Source organism: Pongo pygmaeus, chromosome 2 (genome assembly GCF_028885625.2).
Source record: "Pongo pygmaeus isolate AG05252 chromosome 2, NHGRI_mPonPyg2-v2.0_pri, whole genome shotgun sequence".
In the NCBI taxonomy this organism is placed as follows: Eukaryota; Metazoa; Chordata; class Mammalia; order Primates; family Hominidae; genus Pongo; species Pongo pygmaeus.
Genome location: NC_085930.1, coordinates 206,505,600 through 206,524,650, shown reverse-complemented (window position 1 = coordinate 206,524,650; position 19,051 = coordinate 206,505,600). Strand labels below are relative to the sequence as shown.

The 19,051-nt window shown below is 44.0% G+C and overlaps 1 protein-coding gene across 27 annotated transcripts in view; it reads left to right on the top strand.

The window, feature by feature from the left end:
• The window catches only part of PCYT1A (phosphate cytidylyltransferase 1A, choline), a 53,123-nt gene extending 34,172 nt beyond the window's left edge, over positions 1–18,951 (top strand). For all 27 annotated transcript variants that reach the window (XM_054480526.2, XM_054480527.2, XM_054480524.2 and 24 more), the window contains 6 exons: positions 6,794–6,910; positions 7,616–7,767; positions 10,682–10,760; positions 11,231–11,373; positions 13,590–13,778; positions 14,428–18,951. In XM_054480526.2, the coding sequence (XP_054336501.1) occupies positions 6,794–6,910; positions 7,616–7,767; positions 10,682–10,760; positions 11,231–11,373; positions 13,590–13,778; positions 14,428–14,634 (887 nt within the window). In that variant the 3' untranslated portion in view covers positions 14,635–18,951. The remainder of the gene's footprint in view (positions 1–6,793; positions 6,911–7,615; positions 7,768–10,681; positions 10,761–11,230; positions 11,374–13,589; positions 13,779–14,427) is intronic.
• The last annotated feature ends 100 nt before the right edge of the window (positions 18,952–19,051 follow it).

Below are 19,051 nucleotides of genomic sequence, written 5' to 3'. Positions count from 1 at the left end.
CTCTACAATAATTTTAATAATTAGCCAGGTGTGGTGGTGTGCATCTATAGTCCCAGCTACTCAGGAGGCTGAGGTGAGAGGATTGTTTGAGCTCAGGAGGTCTAGACCACGGCAAGCCATGATTGCACCACTGCACTTCAGCCTGGGTGGCAGAGACCCTATCTTAAAAAATATATATATATATAATATATTTTATATATATATATATATTTTATATATATATTATATATATTATATATATATAATATATATAATATATATATTTTATATGTATGTATGTGTATATATATAAAATATATGTATATATATGATATATGTATATATTTTATATATATATAATATATGTATATATATATTTTATATATATATATAATATATGTATATATATATTTTATATATATATATAATATATGTATATATATATGGGCCAGGTACAGTGGCTCACACCTGTAATCCCAGCACTTTGGGAGGCCAAGGGGGGTGGATCACAAGGTCAGGAGATCAAGACCATCCTCACTAACACGGTGAAACCCCGTCTCTACTAAAAATACAAAAAATTAGCCAGGCGTGGTGGCACACGCCTGTAATCCCAGCTATTCAGGAGGCTGAGACAGGAGAATCACTTGAGCCTGGGAGGTGGAGGTTGCAGTGAGCCTAGGTCACGCCACTGCACTCTAGCCTGAGCGACAGAGCGAGATTCCGTCTCAAAAAAAAAAAACAACAAAAAAACTATATAACATATATACATATATATGCATAATATATAAATGATATTAAATATGTATTATATAGTACATTATATAATAGAAACATTAAAAGTTATATTAAAAGTATATAGTTTATATAAATATCATTATATATACTATAATATACATTAAATCAGGTTATTCTGGCCAGTAGCCACTTGGTAAAAGAATGGCTAAGGCTGGCTTTCGTCCCAGACTAGTTCAACAGTGACCCCTTCTGGCCATTTGGTTAATATGTCAGCCTGGGTTTGCCAAAGACTTGGGATGGAATGGTGGCCAGCTGAGATGTTGGTAGGCTGGGGAAGCACTGGAGAGAGCAAGAGGCGCATCTGGGATTGGTCTGAGAAAAGGTTCGGTGATCTACTTGGCCTAACATAGGATGATTAGCTGTGCTGCAAGCAGCCACTTGATCAACAGCCTTCTGTGCTATTGCCATCATCCAGGCAATGTGTTTCTTGAGCAAAATTTCCCTGCTGTATGGTGTCTAGTAGCAAAGAAACAACAAAATAGTCTTCATTTGTATATTCTATCCCTTGTGTTTCAGGATCAAATAGTGTGAGATCGTAGCCCCTCTGGACTTGTTTAGGGAAAATGGAAGTATGTTAGTTACTTCATGGACATGACTTCTGGGATACTTCGATTTTTTTTTTTTTTGAGACGGAGTCTTGCTTTGTCACCCAGGCTGGAGTGCAGTGGCGCAATCTCAGCTCACTGCAACCTCCGCCTCCTGGGTTCAAGAGATTCTCTTGCCTCAGCCTCCTGAGTAGCTGGGATTACAGGCGCCCACCACCACACCCAGCTAATTTTTGTATTTTTAGTAGACCCAGGGTTTCACCATGTTGGCCAGGCTGGCCTCAAGTGCTGACCTCAGGTGATCCGCCTGCCTTGGCCTCCCAAAGTGCTGGGATTACAGGCGTGAGCCACTGTGCCCAGCCCAAAAATCTTTTTAATGTATTATTTTTTGATAGGCATAGAGCCAATGCAGTGACTTCTGGGATACAGAAGGGGGATTATATGCTCAGATTTTGTTTTATTTTGCTTTGTTTTATTAAAAATTATTAAAAAAAATTTTTTTTTCTTCTTTTTTTTTAGTTGACACATGCTGGCAGTAAAAAATAATTTTAATAGAGATAGGGTTTCACTGTGTTGCCCAGGCTGGTCTCAGACTCTCGGGCTCAAGCAGTCCTCCTGCCCTGGTCTCCCAAGGTGCTGGAATTACAGGTGTGAGATACTGTACCCGGCCTGCTTCCTCTCATAGATGAGAAAACTGAGGCATAAGGAAGTTAAGGTTACAGAGGAAGAAAGCTGGTTGGAAAGCTTGAGCTATGACCTTTCTGACTCTTAAATCCATTAAATTAATTCTTAGTTTTCCATTGGATTGGTATATTTAATTTAAAATTTTTATTTCCTGTATTATAAAATCAATGCAACCAGCCTGGGCCGGGCATGATGGCTCATGCCCGTAATCCCAGCACTTCGGGAGGCCAAGGCAGGCAGATCACGTGAGGTCAGGAAATTGAGACCAGCCTGGCCAACATGGGATACGAATATAAAAATACAAAAATTATCCCGGCTTGGTGGCTTTTGCCTGTAATCCCAGTGACTTGGGAGGCTGAGGCAGGATAATCACTTGAACCCGGGAGGCAGAGGTTGCAGTGAGCCTAGATCATGTCACCGCACTCCAGCCTGGGTGACAGAGCAAGACTCCATCTCAAATAAATAAATAAATAAATAAAAATACAACTAGCTTGGGCAACATGTGAAACCCCATCTGTACAAAAAATACAAAAATCAGCTCGGTGTGGTGGTGTGCACTGTAGCCCCAGCTTCTCGGGAGGCTGAGGCGGGAGGATCATTTGAGCCTGGGAGGTGGAGGTTTCAGTGAGCTGAGACCATGCCACTGCACTCCAGCCAGGGCGACAGAGCCAGACCCTGTCTCAAAAAATCAAATCAAGTGAAATCAATACATTCCCACAGTTTAATATCCATAAAGTACAAAAAGGGCATAAAGTAAAATGTCTCCCTCTCAAGACCTGTCTCACAGCCACCTGGTATCCCTATAACAGGCCACCAATATTACCCATTTCTGTGAATATCTAAGTAAATCGTTTATATATCCTCCCACCTTTTAGTGGGTGTATTATGCTATATTCAATCTTCCATTGAAATTTAGGTCATTTCCTGACTGTTGCTATTATCAACAGTACTGCAATGAATAACATCTATATTTACTGTGAGTTAATTCCCAGAATTAGAATAGCTGGGCCAAAGCTATAAGCATTTGTCATTTGTCTTTTGATAGATATGACCTAATTGCCCTTCTTGAAAGTTGCTGATACTCCTTTCAGCAGTGTATGATTTCTTGGTTTAAAATCTACTTATTTATGAATAAAGCTTTTTGAAAACAAAAATTCATAAACCTCCTGAGAACCACTTTCCTTCTCCTTGATTCATTGCCCTGAAGACAGGAAGGAGATGTATCTGATCCTCAGCCTCAGCATAGTGTATCTGGTCCTCAGCCTCAGCATAGTGTATCTGGTCCTCAGCATAGTGTATCTGATCCTCAGCCTCAGCATAGTGTATCTGATCCTCAGCATAGTGTATCTGGTCCTCAGCCTCAGCATAGTGTATCTGGTCCTCAGCATAGTGTATCTGATCCTCAGCCTCAGCATAGTGTATCTGGTCCTCAGCATAGTGTATCTGGTCCTCAGCATAGTGTATCTGATCCTCAGCCTCAGCATAGTGTATCTGATCCTCAGCATAGTGTATCTGGTCCCCAGCATAGTGTATCTGATCCTCAGCCTCAGCATAGTGTATCTGATCCTCAGCCTCAGCATAGTGTATCTGGTCCTCAGCATAGTGTATCTGGTCCTCAGCCTCAGCATAGTGTATCTGGTCCTCAGCATAGTGTATCTGATCCTCAGCCTCAGCATAGTGTATCTGATCCTCAGCATAGTGTATCTGGTCCCCAGCATAGTGTATCTGATCCTCAGCATAGTGTATCTGATCCTCAGCATAGTGTATCTGGTCCTCAGCCTCAGCATAGTGTATCTGGTCCTCAGCCTCAGCATAGTGTATCTGATCCTCAGCCTCAGCATAGTGTATCTGGTCCTCAGCATAGTGTATCTGGTCCTCAGCCTCAGCATAGTGTATCTGATCCTCAGCCTCAGCATAGTGTATCTGATCCTCAGCCTCAGCATAGTGTATCTGATCCTCAGCATAGTGTATCTGGTCCTCAGCCTCAGCATAGTGTATCTGATCCTCAGCCTCAGCATAGTGTATCTGATCCTCAGCATAGTGTATCTGATCCTCAGCCTCAGCATAGTGTATCTGATCCTCAGCATAGTGTATCTGGTCCTCAGCCTCAGCATAGTGTATCTGGTCCTCAGCATAGTGTATCTGATCCTCAGCCTCAGCATAGTGTATCTGATCCTCAGCCTCAGCATAGTGTATCTGGTCCTCAGCATAGTGTATCTGATCCTCAGCCTCAGCATAGTGTATCTGGTCCTCAGCATAGTGTATCTGATCCTCAGCATAGTGTATCTGGTCCTCAGCATAGTGTATCTGATCCTCAGCCTCAGCATAGTGTATCTGGTCCTCAGCATAGTGTATCTGGTCCTCAGCCTCAGCATAGTGTATCTGGTCCTCAGCATAGTGTATCTGATCCTCAGCCTCAGCATAGTGTATCTGGTCCTCAGCATAGTGTATCTGGTCCTCAGCCTCAGCATAGTGTATCTGGTCCTCAGCATAGCGTATCTGATCCTCAGCCTCAGCATAGTGTATCTGATCCTCAGCCTCAGCATAGTGTATCTGGTCCTCAGCATAGTGTATCTGATCCTCAGCATAGTGTATCTGGTCCTCAGCATAATGTATGTGGTCCTCAGCATAGTGTATCTGATCCTCAGCCTCAGCATAGTGTATCTGGTCCTCAGCATAGTGTATCTGGTCCTCAGCCTCAGCATAGTGTATCTGGTCCTCAGCATAGCGTATCTGATCCTCAGCCTCAGCATAGTGTATCTGATCCTCAGCCTCAGCATAGTGTATCTGGTCCTCAGCATAGTGTATCTGGTCCTCAGCATAGTGTATCTGATCCTCAGCATAGTGTATCTGATCTTCAGCATAGTGTATCTGGTCCTCAGCATAGTGTATCTGATCCTCAGCATAGTGTATCTGGTCCTCAGCCTCAGCATAGCGTATCTGATCCTCAGCCTCAGCACAGTGTATCTGATCCTCAGCCTCAGCATAGTGTATCTGGTCCTCAGCATAGTGTATCTGATCCTCAGCATAGTGTATCTGATCCTCAGCCTCAGCATAGTGTGTCTGATCCTCAGCCTTAGCATAGTGTATCTGGTCCTCAGCATAGTGTATCTGGTCCTCAGCATAGTGTATCTGATCCTCAGCATAGTGTATCTGATCCTCAGCATAGTGTATCTGGTCCTCAGCATAGTGTATCTGGTCCTCAGCCTCAGCATAGTGTATCTGGTCCTCAGCATAGTGTATCTGATCCTCAGCCTCAGCATAGTGTATCTGGTCCTCAGCCTCAGCATAGTGTATCTGATCCTCAGCCTCAGCATAGTGTATCTGGTTCTCAGCCTCAGCATAGTATCTCTGATGACACTTTGACCTATCTTTCCCAAATGATGTAAATGCTCCTGTCATTTTCTGCTGCAGTAAAATAGCTCTTCCTTTATTCACATAAAGGGAATAAGTTACATGGACTCCTTAGATTTGTTATTTAAAGCATGGTGAACCATTATGCTGATTTTGTTTTTAATGTTTATTTGGCTTTGGAATTAGTCTTATTCCCCGGGAAATCATTTCCTGGCTTCTGAGTTGACAGTTCTTTGTTATTTGTTGTGCCTGACAGGTTTGGTACAACCAGGCTAACAGAGGCAGTTAGTGCAGATGATGATGTAAAAAATCTCTTTATAGGCTGAGTATGGTGGCTCACACCTGGAATCCCAGCATTTTAGGAGGCCAAGGTGGGATTGCTTGAGTCCAGGAGTTCGAGACCAGCCTGGGCAACATGGTCTCTACAAAAAATTAAAAAAAAATTAGCTGGGCATGGTGGTGTGCATCTGTGGTCTCATCTGCTTGGGAGGCTGAGATGGGAGGATCACTTGAGCCCAGGAGATCAAGGCTGTCGTGAGCTATGATCACATCACTGCATTCCAGCCTAGATGACAGAGTGAGACCCTGTCTCAAAAAAAAAATGAAAAGGTCTTTATAGTCAAGTTATTTTTCATAACCCAACCTACCCCTAAAATCAGGGTGAATACCCAGAGAACACCTAAAGAAAGGAGTATGCAGTCGGGCCGGGCGCGGTTGCTCACACCTGTAATCCCAGCACTTTGGGAGGCTGAGGTGGGTGGATCACGAGGTCAGGAGATCGAGACCATCCCGTCTAACACTGTGAAACCCCATCTCTACTAAAAAAAAAATACAAAAAATTAGCTGGGCTTGGTGGCGGGCGCCTGTAGTTCCAGCTACTCAGGAGGCTGAGGCAGGAGAATCGCTTGAATCTGGGAGGCGGAGGTTGTAGTGAGCTGAGATCGCGCCACTGCACTCCAGTCTGGGTGATGGAGCGAGACTCCGTCTCAAGAAAAAAATTAAAGAAAGGAGTATGCAGTCATGGAATTGTCACACAGGGCCAGTTCCATTTGCCAAGTACAAGATATCGAATCAATGTATTTTTGTGGCTTGGCGTGGTGGCTCACAGCTGTAATCCCAGCACTTTGGGAGGCTGAGGCTGGCGGATCATTTGAGACCAGGAATTCGAGACCAGCCTGGCCAAAAAGGAAAAACCCCGTCTCTACTAAAAACACAAAAATTAGCCAGGCGTGATGACATGCACCTGTAATCCCAGCTGCTTGGGAGGCTGAGGCAGGAGAATCACTTGAACCTAGGAGGTGGAAGTTGCAGTGAGCCGAGATCACGCCACTGCACGCCAGCCTGGGCGACAGAGTGAGACTTGGTCTCAAAAATGAAAATAAAAATGAAAAAAAAAAAAAAGTATTTTTGTGATCAATTCTTTCATTTGGATTTAGGTGAGCGACCTGTGAGAGTTTATGCTGATGGAATATTTGACTTATTTCACTCTGGTCACGCCCGAGCTCTGATGCAAGCAAAGAACCTTTTCCCTAATACATACCTCATTGTGGGAGGTAAGAAAACATTCGATGACTTCAGGTGCTATGCAGAAAAAGATGATAGTAGAGTCTGTCTTTCTCTTCTGTCTTTATAACCTGAGTACACTGGCTCTTGTTTCCATTTTTAAATGAAGGATGTAGTACAGCCTCTCTAAAACACATGAAGTATATGGGGTACCAGCAAACTAAACCTGGAGAGAGGAGCTTCAAGCTCATTGACTGTGACGTCTGACATTTATCTCACTGATTTTAGCTGAGTTTCTGCAGTCACAGGAGCAACAATGACTTCTGTTGTCCACTTTAAAAACATTTGCTTTAGATTTCAGTTTATCATTTTGAATAAACTGGAGTACAAAAGTCTGCCAAGGAAATGTTAGGTGGTCCAGTCCAGTGTGAATAAAACAGGAAAACATGTTTAAGGACTTAACTGATGCAGACATGCACAGCAGGTTTATTTCAGAGTCGAAGATCTTGGTCATCTGTTGTACCGTCCCTTCTCCAAAGTATGAACATACTATTGAGTGAGTGTTGCTCCTGAAGGTATATGCTGCATTAGGAAAAGTGTTGTTACCCAGGTTCAACTACCTTTAGAAGACTTTTCTCCAGTTGGGGAAGATGGTTGCAGTCCTAAGCAGTGGGAGAAGATGGGAGAGGTCGGTGGCTGAGGAGTTGCTAAGCAAAGAGGACTCCGACCCACAATTTATGATGTGGTGAACTCAGTTTGCAGTGATGAGCTCACACACAACTTCAAAGGCTTCACGGTGATGAACGAGAATGAGCGCTATGACGCAGTCCAGCACTGCCGCTACGTGGATGAGGTGGTGAGGAATGCGCCCTGGACGCTGACACCCGAGTTCCTGGCCGAACACCGGGTAAGAAACCGGACACATATTCCCATTCCTTGTTCCAGAATCCCCTCAACTCTCAAGGCTGCTGGCACGTAGGCTGGTTTTCCACTAGCCCTGTTTTACTTCTACCTCTTATGTAAGTTTCGTAGGAGATGACAGTGATATTACTAGTGATAATAGTCATCCCTGACATTTATATGGGGCTGGATGGTTTGCAAGCACTTTTACATCCATTCTATTCTATTTTCTGCCTGCAACAATCCTGTGGTGTGTTTGTCATTTCCACTTTACATATGAGTAACAAGGCCTAGAGAAACCAAATAACCTGCTCCAAGTTACACCATTGGCAGGGCTGGGAACTGAACTCACTAGTTACAAGACCTTCCCCCCACACTATAGGCACGTCTACCCTTAGAACGTGCCAGTCTCCTGAGAATATCCATAGCCCCAGGTGAACTCTGAAGACGGTCACATTACCAGGAAATAAGACGGATTAACATAGACTTTTCTTGGCTTAAGTTTCATTTCAGGGCTTTGATCTTAGGCTAGAAATTGGGTGGAATCAGAAATCAAGGATATTTCTCACTGTTTCTCAGTAAGTTGTTATCAACCCCTTACCTCCTTTTAATTTTCCCACATTAAAGTAACAGATTTCAGCCAGGTTCGGTGGCTCACGCCTGTAATCCCAGCACTTTGGGAGGCCAAGGTGGGAGGGTCGCTTGAGCCCAGGAGTTCAAGACCAGCCTGGGCAACATACCGAGACCCTGTCTCTACTTTAAAAAAAAAAAAAAGCCACAGGTTTCCTGCAAAAGGTGGGTATAAAAGATGAGAAGGATTGATTAGGTCAGGTTAGAGGCCCCCAAGCCTAAGGAAACAGCAAGCATGTTGTCAGTTCTCTGCAGGGGCGCGTGGAATGTTGTAGGTAAATTGTTCAGTGAGGCAGAAAGAATAAAGGCAGCCAAAGTGCTTCTGAAGCAATACATGGGTAGGCCTGAAGAGGGGATATTTATTAAAACTATTGAGGATTAGGACAGACCTTTTATAATTCTCTGGCTTTTCTACATCAACACTTAGCAGCCAGTGGCACCAAAGGTGGTAAGCAAGTTTATTCTCAGCATCACAGCCTACAGGCCCAGACAGAAGTATGAAGTTAGAGGAATTTCTAACTCCCCTTTTCTCTTTGTTAACAATATATACTCAACCTTGAGTTTTGCTTGTCGCATTCTTTTTTTTTTTTTTTTTTTTTTTTGAGACAGGGTTTCGCTCTGTTGCCCAGGCTGGAGTGCAATGGTGCGATCTCAGATCACCGCAACCTCCGCCTCCCGGGTTCAAGCGATTCTCCTGCCTCAGCCTCCCGAGTAGCTGGGATTACAGGTGCACACCACCATGCCCGGCTAATTTCTTATATTTTTAGTAGAGGCAGTGTTTCGCCATTTTTGCCAGGCTGATCCTGAACTCCTGACCTCAGGTGATCCGCCCGGCCTACTGTTCTTTACTTTGCTGCCTATGGATCCCTGACAAGTTGTTCATGAGTAATTGAGATGCTGGCTGAGAGTCTCTGACATAGTCCCAAAGAACATGCTTCACACTACAGTGGTCTCTGGGGGATAGTATAGTGATCTTAGCAATTATCAGCAAAAGGCTGGTGGCCCATTCAGGAAGGAGTAAGTGAAGTTTAGCACGTCTCCGAACAACATTATTGATCCCCAGTATCATTCATCTCTTCTTGCCCTTGCAAAGGATATTCATAGCAGTAAAATGGCCGGGGGCTGTGGCTCACGCCTGTAATCCCAACACTTTGGGAGGCCGAGTCAGGTGGATCACTTGAGGTCAGGAGTTTGTGACCAGCCTGGCCAACATGGTGAAACCCTGTCTTTACTAAAAATGCAAAGATTAACCAGGCGGGGTGACATGCGCCTGTAGTCCCAGCTACTCGGGAGGCTGAGGCAGGACAATCGCTTGGATCCAGGAGGCAGAGGTTGCAGTGAGCCGAGACTGTGCCACTGCACTCCAGCCTGGGCGACAGAGCAAGACGCGGTCTCACAAAAAAAAAAAAAAAAAAAAATTGTAAAATGATAGATCCTGAGGATAAAACTTCTTTTATGGCCTTGAGTTTGTATTTCTCAGGAGAATAGATGTATCTATTCCAGTCAGAGGGCTCGTGGTTGCTATTTTTATATTCCCTCTTTTCTCACGGACTGAGAGAAACTAGTTAAGAAAGAAGTAACCTCTTTCTCATACTTTTTTTTTTTGGAGGCAGAGTCTTGCTTTGTCACCCAGGCTGGAGTGCAGTGGTGCGATTTCGGCTCACTGTAGCCTCTGCCTCCTGGGTTCAAGCAATTCTCCTGCCTCAGCCTCCCAAGTAGCTGGGACTACAGGCGCCCGCCACCATGCCTGGCTAATTTTTTTGTATTTTTAGTAGAGATGGGGTTTCACCGTGTTAGCCAGGTTAGTCTTGAACTCCTGACCTCGTGATCCGCCCGCCTTGGCCTCCCAAAGTGCTGGGATTACAGGTGTGAGCCACCGCGCCCAGCCTTTCTCATACTTTTAGAAACCCTTATTTGACCAAATCCTTCCAGACCCAGGACATGGAGATTTCCTTCTTTCCTAGGCTCCACCCACTAACCGGTTCAGCAGCAAACCCTCTGGTCCTATTGACCACAGCAAGATGACTGGTACAGAGTGAGGGTAACAGTTCTAGTAGACTAGGAGAAATAGCTACAAAAGCAGCTGGCTAACTTCATATGTATACTCCATATATCATTAGGTTGGGTGGTTTGTGAATAGATTGTAGAATTTATGAGCAAAGCAAAGAGAGATATGAAGTCCACTGAGGCCTGGCCTTTGCCTGTTGTCCTTTTTCTGGGCCTGAGAACATTGACTGGGTCTTTCTGAATGGCAGTTATCATGGGTTGTAATGATGTTTCCTTATTTTCAGATTGATTTTGTAGCCCATGATGATATTCCTTATTCATCTGCTGGAAGTGATGATGTTTATAAGCACATCAAGGAGGCAGGTGAGTGAGCTGATGTGCTTCCTCACTTTAGGGGATCTCAGGGCAGCTGCAGATGTTCAGCCGTGTTGCTACTTTACAGAGGAAAATGTGTACATTAGAAATTCAGCATCCTCTTTCAGGCCACATTTTGGATAAAAGGTAAAGATGAGCATAGCACCCACCAATTCTTTGTCGTCAATTCATGACATCCATCAATTCTTGGTCTAAACATCTACTTTGGATATCTCTCTTAATTTCAGGAAACCCTTTCTCATATTTTTCTTAATATTAGGGCTATGTAACTCTTCTTTGCCTTACCTCTGATCTTTGATTCAGTCTACCTTCTGTATATCAGTATCTTTCAGTTTCATTTAGTAATAACAGATTCTGCTTTTTGAGGAAAGGAAAGGAATGTTGCCCCCAGTTTCCATTTAGTCTTAATACCTGAGCTAACCAGAACCTCACAGTGTTTGTATGTGTTTCTGAGTTAGGCATGTTTGCTCCAACACAGAGGACAGAAGGTATCTCCACATCAGACATCATCACCCGAATTGTGCGGGATTATGATGTGTATGCGAGGCGGAACCTGCAGAGGGGCTACACAGCAAAGGAGCTCAATGTCAGCTTTATCAACGTGAGTTCCAGCCTCACCCCAGAGTTCCCTGGCTCTGTAGGAGACATATTGTCTCCCACTCCATCTCAGCTGAACTGGCTTTGCAGTTGGCTCTGATGATCACTCCCAAAAGTTCAGTGAATGAATTACCACTATGTTAACTGTTCACAAAAAGAATGAAACAGACAGTTTCTGCCGTTACGGTCTAGTACCAACACATTCGTATAAAGCCATACAGCCAACTAAATAAATGAGTAATTTATATAGTACAGTATTTCTGTTAATAAATGGAAAACGGTGTCTCTTAAACTTCCTTTTTCTTTTTTGGTTGGATGATCTTTTGGAAACCTGCTAAAGGCTATGAACCCTCTCCTCGTGTGGATAGTGACACCCGACACACCACTTCCCACATAGACCTGAGTTTTAAATTTGGATTGATGAAATTTAAGTTTATCTTAGCTTAATATTACCTTTTAGAAACTCTATATATTTTGCTGGGCATGGTGGTTCATGCCTGTAATCCCGGTACTTTGGGAGGCTGAGGCGGGAGGACTGCTTGAGGCCAGGAGTTTGAGACCAGTCTGGGGGCAACATAGCGAGACCCCATCTCTAAACAAACAGACAAAAAAAAACTCATGCAAATATATATATATATATATATATGTATGTAGTGTTTCTTTCTTTTTGAGACACGGTCTCGCTCTGTCGCCCAGGCTGGAGTGCAGTGGCGTGATCTCGGCTCACTGCGGCCTCTGTCTCCTGGTGCCTTAGCCTCCTGAATAGCTGTGATTACAGGCATGTGCCACCAGGCCTGGCTAATTTTTGTATTTTTTTTTAGCAGAGATGGGGTTTTGCCATGTTTGCCAGGCTGGTCTCAAACTCCTGGCCTCCAGCGATCGGCCCCACTTGGCCTCCCAAAGCGCTGGGATTACAGGCATTAGCCACCGTATCCAGCCAACACTATACATTCTGTATGTAAATTAGACCTCAATTAAAATCGATTTAAAAAGAAGAAAGCTGCTAACTTTAATGTCTTCTATATAACCAGTTTACCATGCTCCCTGACCTACTCCCATCTCTGTAAATTGTGCTATAAGAATGGATAAAATAATTACATCTAAATATGATTTATCTAGGCAGATAAACCCTAGCTCTTGTTAATTTACTTACTATAGCTTTATTTTTCCCATAAAAATCAGGTGTTTAAAAATTCTAAACATAATCCCTTTCCTCTTTATGATCTGGAAATTATGAGAGTACTTTTCTTTTTCTTTTTTTGAGATAGAGTCACACTCAGTCACCCAGGCCAGAGTACAGTGGCGCAGTCTTGGCTTACTGCATCCTTGACCTCCGGGCTCAAGTGATCCTCCCATCTCAGCCTCCTGAGTAGCTGGGACTACAGGCACAGGCCACCATACCCAGCTTATTTTTTATATTTTTATTTTTAGTAGAGATGAGGTCTTGCTATGTTGTCTAGGCTGCTCTCGAGTTCCTGGCCTCAAGCAGTCCTCCCACCTCGGCTTCCCAAAGTGCTGTTATTACAGGCATGAGCCACTGTGCCTGGCCAAGGATACTTTTCATTTGACTAAATACTCCCTTCCCTTCCACCGGAGGGTTTATACCATTTTCCTTATCTTTAGCAAAGTTGGTAAGACCAACGAGTATCATCATTTTGCAAATGAGTAAATGGACCTTAAAATACTAAAGGAACAAAAAGCAAAAAACACAACTCATTTAAAATAATAGAATAAGCCAGTGGTAGAGAGGAAAAATCCAGTACAATAAGCAGATTAATTAAGTAAAAGATCTAGTATTTTCTCTTTCAAGCTATTGTAATTAGTTTATTCTTGGCAGTATTGTGCAGTGATCTTTTAGCTGCCTCTGTATCTCCGTCTAGAATGAGGTTTGGGTCATGCTGGGCATGTTTATGTTCCAAGTTTGTGTTTTATCTTTAAAACTCTGACTTTATTTGGCTACATGCCTGTTACTGGGTATAGCCTATATTTTTAGTTTATTCCCAAATGCCCACAATATTAGAATTACCACTTCTTGTGTGTGCATCCACAGCATATCTTATCTGTTATTATGCTAATGATGAGTGGGGTAGATTAAAGCAAAGCAAAATTCTAGACTGAAAACAGTGTCAATTGAGTGCTTGAGCCATGTTTTTTCATTCTCTTACGGTAGAGAAGTTTAGGATGAGCATTATTTCTCAGAAGAGTTATTTCTTTATCTAGGAGAAGAAATACCACTTGCAGGAGAGGGTTGACAAAGTAAAGAAGAAAGTGAAAGATGTGGAGGAAAAGTCAAAAGAATTTGTTCAGAAGGTGGAGGAGAAAAGCATCGACCTCATTCAGAAGTGGGAGGAGAAGTCCCGAGAATTCATTGGAAGTTTTCTGGAAATGTTTGGTCCGGAAGGAGCACTGGTATGTTCTTTCCCACTGGACAATGTAGGGAGTTCCATGTTGTGGAAAGAATGACAGAATCATCGAGCAGGGACATCGACATTGAGAAGTTATCTAGTCTATCCCCTTATCTGGGCAGAACTATCTTTCAACTGTCCCCAGCAAGGTTTTTGAAATCTTTACAGAAAGACGTTACACATTCTCCTAGATAATTTTACCAGCTCTCTATCAACCTTGAAATCTGGTGACAAGATAAGCAAGTCGCCTTGCCCAGCTTTTATCTGTAGTATGATTTTAGATAGCAGGAAAGGAAAGAATAAAGAACAATAAAAAGAAAGCAGCCTCCACTACAAGTAGCTGCAGCAGGAACCCCAGGTAAGGTGGGAATTCTGTCTTTGAGGAGTAGCAGTCTTTTCAACCAAATAAAAGATTGAGCAAGTGAGTCCTGGGTTAGACACCAGGAAGGATCTGTCTGTGAAGGTGTTTGGATAGATTAGAATAATCCTAGACTAGATTATTCAGGAAGAATGGGGGAATTTCCTGGGTGATGACAGCAGGTGAGAACCCTTAAATAAATAGTACAGCATAGACTATCCCAGTCCCAGATGCTTCAGTGATGATTTAGTAGGATCCACGGTTTTTTTCTGACTCTTCCTTTTGGTTTCTGCAGAAACATATGCTGAAAGAGGGGAAGGGCCGGATGCTGCAGGCCATCAGCCCGAAGCAAAGCCCCAGCAGCAGCCCTACTCACGAGCGCTCCCCCTCCCCCTCTTTCCGATGGCCCTTCTCGGGCAAGACTTCCCCACCTTGCTCCCCAGCAAATCTCTCCAGGCACAAGGCTGCAGCCTATGATATCAGTGAGGATGAAGAAGACTAATGTTTCCTCCCTCCTTTCCCGTCCTCTCCTTCTGTCCCGTTACCTTCAGAAGCTCTCTGTTGAATTCCAAATTGTGACCCCAACACTAAACCTAAGGACAGCTACAAAGGAAAGACAACTGGGGCAAGAGGACCTAGGACTGGGGGAACCCAAACAGCTTGTCCTCCAAGTGACATCACTCACCCACACGAAGGAGGGGGACTACACCTTAGAAGCCTGCTCTGCATCCATTTACCCCCCCAAGGGCTTTGTTTCACTGTTTATGTTCACGTGATCTCAACAGGGAAATCGTCATGTTCGTTAATTTTTTTAAAAATTAGCCTTTCAAATGGAGAACTAATTTTTTGCCCCTGAGGAGTGGGCAGAGGAAGGAGGTAGTGTAATACGCAGAGGCCTTTTCTTCCCGGTATACTATAGCATTTGCCTTCCGTTCTGAAGCAAAGGGGCTTGCCAAGTCCTTCACGAAATGAGCCACGCTGATGGGTAATTTGTGGAGAAATATCTTAATTTTGATTTCCTTAAGGAAAAGCGAAAAGCAGAGTTACAGTCACAAATCCCCTCAACGTACTGCTGTCACCAGTGTCATTGTGGCTGTGGGAAGGAGATCTGAGCCTAACTTTTCTTACTCCCTGAGGAGTTTCTTGTTGGACCCAATGGGGTCCATGAAGACACTGATGGGGATGGAAGCAGACCCATGGCATCAACTGCAGTGTTTCTGCTGTTCATCTTCCCAGAAAACTCTGTGGCCCAGCTCTTTGGGAGCTTTTGTCAGTCTCTTTCCTGCCATCTACCTTTGAAGGAAGGAACACTTTTAGGGTTACGATGATGAGGAGAGGAGCAGGACAATACTCAATCCTATACCAAGTCAATTGAGATTAGTTTCCTACTGGGAGTAAGTGCCTGGCCCTGCTACTCCTATTTGAATGCTATTAATATTACCTAGCCTTTTACAAAGGATACTTTGTAAATGTCTGCTGTTGGAACTTGATGTTAATCCATTTTGGTCATAGCCATATTAGAGAGATTTGCACAGAATATAGAAGCAAAAGCATAGGAAACACCTTCCTTTCTAAAGCAACAGCCTTATCACGTTGACCTCTGTCCCTCTTCAGAACATTCTTCACTGGAACCAGTGCTCCATGTCTTTCTTTTCCTCTGAGAGCTGCAGCTGGCAGGGACCTCCCTCCGCCGCCCCCCAGCAAGCCGCAGAGCATACCCTCACGTGACAAGGGTGTGGTAGGTTTTCTCCCCACTTCTCACACGCCTGGTGGTTGTGGTTCCATCTCCCGCCTTAGCTTGCCCAGGGGGATTCAACACTTGAATTTCAAATCAAAGAATGCTAATGCTTAACACTTGCTGTTAAGCATGATCTAACTTTTAAAGCCCTGGCCTCCTGTCTCCTTAGCTACTTAGCTACATGGCCTAGCAGAGCATCAGCCATCAGTAATCCTGTGGCTAGATTCAGGGGAAAATTGCTTATGTCCAGGCCCTACCCCTGTCACTCATAAATACCCCTTGTGGGGGTGGAATTTTAGTGTTTTCAGCTAAGAAAACCACATTTTCTCTTGCCTCTCTGCTAGGACTGTGAGCATCTCATAGTCCACTCCCTAAACACTTTCTGGTAACACCTATTTTTCCTCCTGAGGGTCAGAGGCTAGAATCATTGCCTGCACAGCAGGACTACCTTGGTTCTTAAAACTTGGATCACCCAGGCAAGGCGTGATGGCTCACACCTGTCATCTCAGCACTTTGGGAGGCTGAGGCCGGTGGATCACTTGAGGCCAAGAGTTTGAGACCAGCCTGACCAATGTGGTGAAACCCCGTCTCTACTAAAAATACAAAAATTAGCCAGGCCTGGTGGCGGACGCCCGTAATCCCAGCTACTTGGGAGGCTGAAGCAGGAGAATCCCTTGAACCCAGGAGGTGGAGGTTGCAGTGGGCAGAGATAGTGCCACTGCACTCCAGCCTTGGTGACAGAGTGAGACTCTGTCTCCAAAACAAAACAAAACAAAAACCACACACACATACAGAAATAAAGAGAAATAATTAATTAAAGAAAAACAAAACTTGGATCACCCAGAAAGAGCGTCACAGAGGCAACGGAGAATGAAGCCTCGTGCTATCCTAATCGCCTGTGACAATGACATTTCTAATTCTTCTCCTGAAGCGCAGTTCTTACTCAAATCTAGTCATACAAGCTTTGGCTTGGAATCCTGTCTGTCTTTGAAACAGCTGAAGTGTTTTCCCATGTTACCCAGCGTTATATAGTCTCATCTTTGAACTTTTCTGCGTCAGCCTTCTCTCTGGGAATTCTGCCTGTTTCTGTCTGACTTATTCTCCCTGGTGTGGAAAGGCAGTGAAGTCTGTGCTGAAGCCCATCTACTTGGTTCCTCCGAGTGCATATTACGCAAGTGTATTTGGATAGACAGGGAGATGCCCAGAACGTGGTTTTCCTCCTCCTTCCCTATTGGAGCCACACCTCCTAAATATATTGTCTAGGTCCCAAATGTTTGAGCCCTCTTCCTCTGCTCTCAGTGGGCTGCTCTTGGCATGCCCTGTGCTTGGAACGGGACCTGCAGGCTGACAGGCCTCTGAGACTGCTAGGGCCAGCAAACGTACATGGTCTTGGGAAACTCCCTTTCCCCTTTTGGTGAGCTTCTACCACCTCAGTCTAATCGTTTTGACTGAAAGCTATTTGTTTGACTGAAAGCTAAAATCTTTTATGGTGTGGCCTATTAGATACTTTGGGGTAAATGTGGTCTGAGGTGCTGGAAGAGCATGGGTAGATGGAGAAAGCTGTTGGGAAGTTGCATAATGTGGTCATCTGTGCCTAATTAAATGAGGTTAGAGGTGTGCACACCACAACAATGCCTGGGATCTAAATCTTCAGATATTAACGTTTGAAGCTATGGAGCTATTTCCCTGAATCCCATACAAGAAGGAAGTCAACATGGATGGGCCAAATGTGGCCAAGATGAGAAAGCCAGAAATGTTGGCCTTAGAGCAGAGCCTCTGTGTGTGAGACATCAGAAGGCCAGAGCCCTGCAGCCAGGGCCGGGGAGGCGCCAGTGCAGCCACTGCCTCTCGGTGGGCCGGACAGAAAGCTTGCTCTTATGCTAGATTCAGAAGCACTGAAGAATGGAGGTTGACACTTTAGAGGACTAGGAAGGGATCATTTGTGCTGTTGCAGCTATTGCTGATAGCTAGAGCCAAAGACCATTATATTGCTGAGGCTTGGGTAAGAAAGTTAGGGATGTGAGGAGGTTGAAAATCCTGAAGAAGAGAAAAAACATGAGGGAGGCTGAGGAAACTTAGACACTTTCTGATCGCTGATGACTCCTTAGGCTGTACCTGAGTAATGGTGGTTTTTTGGGGGGCTGCACCTGAGTGATGGTGGTTTTTCTGGGGGCTGCACCTGAGCGATAGTGATTTTTTTTTGGAGGCTGCACAGCTGGTTAGACCATCTCTAGATGTTCTTTCCACAGTGGTTCACAGGGCGTCATTCTCTCTTCCTGGATTATCTTGACTATGGGTAGCTTATTTTCAAGAGCTCTTTGCCTTTTTAATGCTGTTCCAGATCACTTATCCAAAATCTTTCCAAATCAATTATATTTTGCTGCTTTTCTTTAATTCCCTAAAAGCCATAGCTTCTAGATTTTCTATCAGCACACATTCTCACCAGAAGTTGAACCAATACAGGTAGAAAAAGAAAGCCCCCTTAATGTTTTTAACTGATGATATTTTTTTAAGCTTACCAATATAAGTATTTTTAAAGGTTCTATTTTTCAAAGTCGTAACAACGATTGTTCTTGTTTTCTCTCATAGAATAGACTGCCATGGGATAAAGAGTGGTCCCTAGCTTCTATTTTTCCAAGTAAATAAGTAGAACATGTTCTTGGGATTATACCATTAAATGTTAATTTTCTTGAAGAAGAAAGATTGTTGTCTGCCAAGATTTTATGTTAGCGCTCGGATTGAGGCAGAAAACAGAAGCACCAGGTTTAACACTGGGATGACTTGGGTTGTGTTCCTGGAGGTTTGAAGTGGGCCTTCCGCCTTTTGAGGGGGAAAACTGACTGTTTTGAACACATATCCTGGATTGGTTGGGTTGTTTTGTATTGAGGATCCCTAAAAGACAAGAGAGTCTTGGAAAGGACTGCTGGCTTCGTCGTGAATGTTCGCCCCATCACCAGTGTGAGTCTGTGGGGAAGTCTTCCTCAAGTGGGGTTCAGTCTGTAATTTTCCTGTCCTTAGTTTATTCTGAGTTATTTTGGATTTTGTTCTTTAGCCAAATAAAGGCAATGTGGTTTTACCTGATGTTCCGTGTCCTGTGGTGTTTTTATTTTTATTTTTTTTGAGACGGAGTTTTGCTCTTCTTGCCCAGGCGCGATCTCTGCTCACTGCAGCCTCTGCCTCC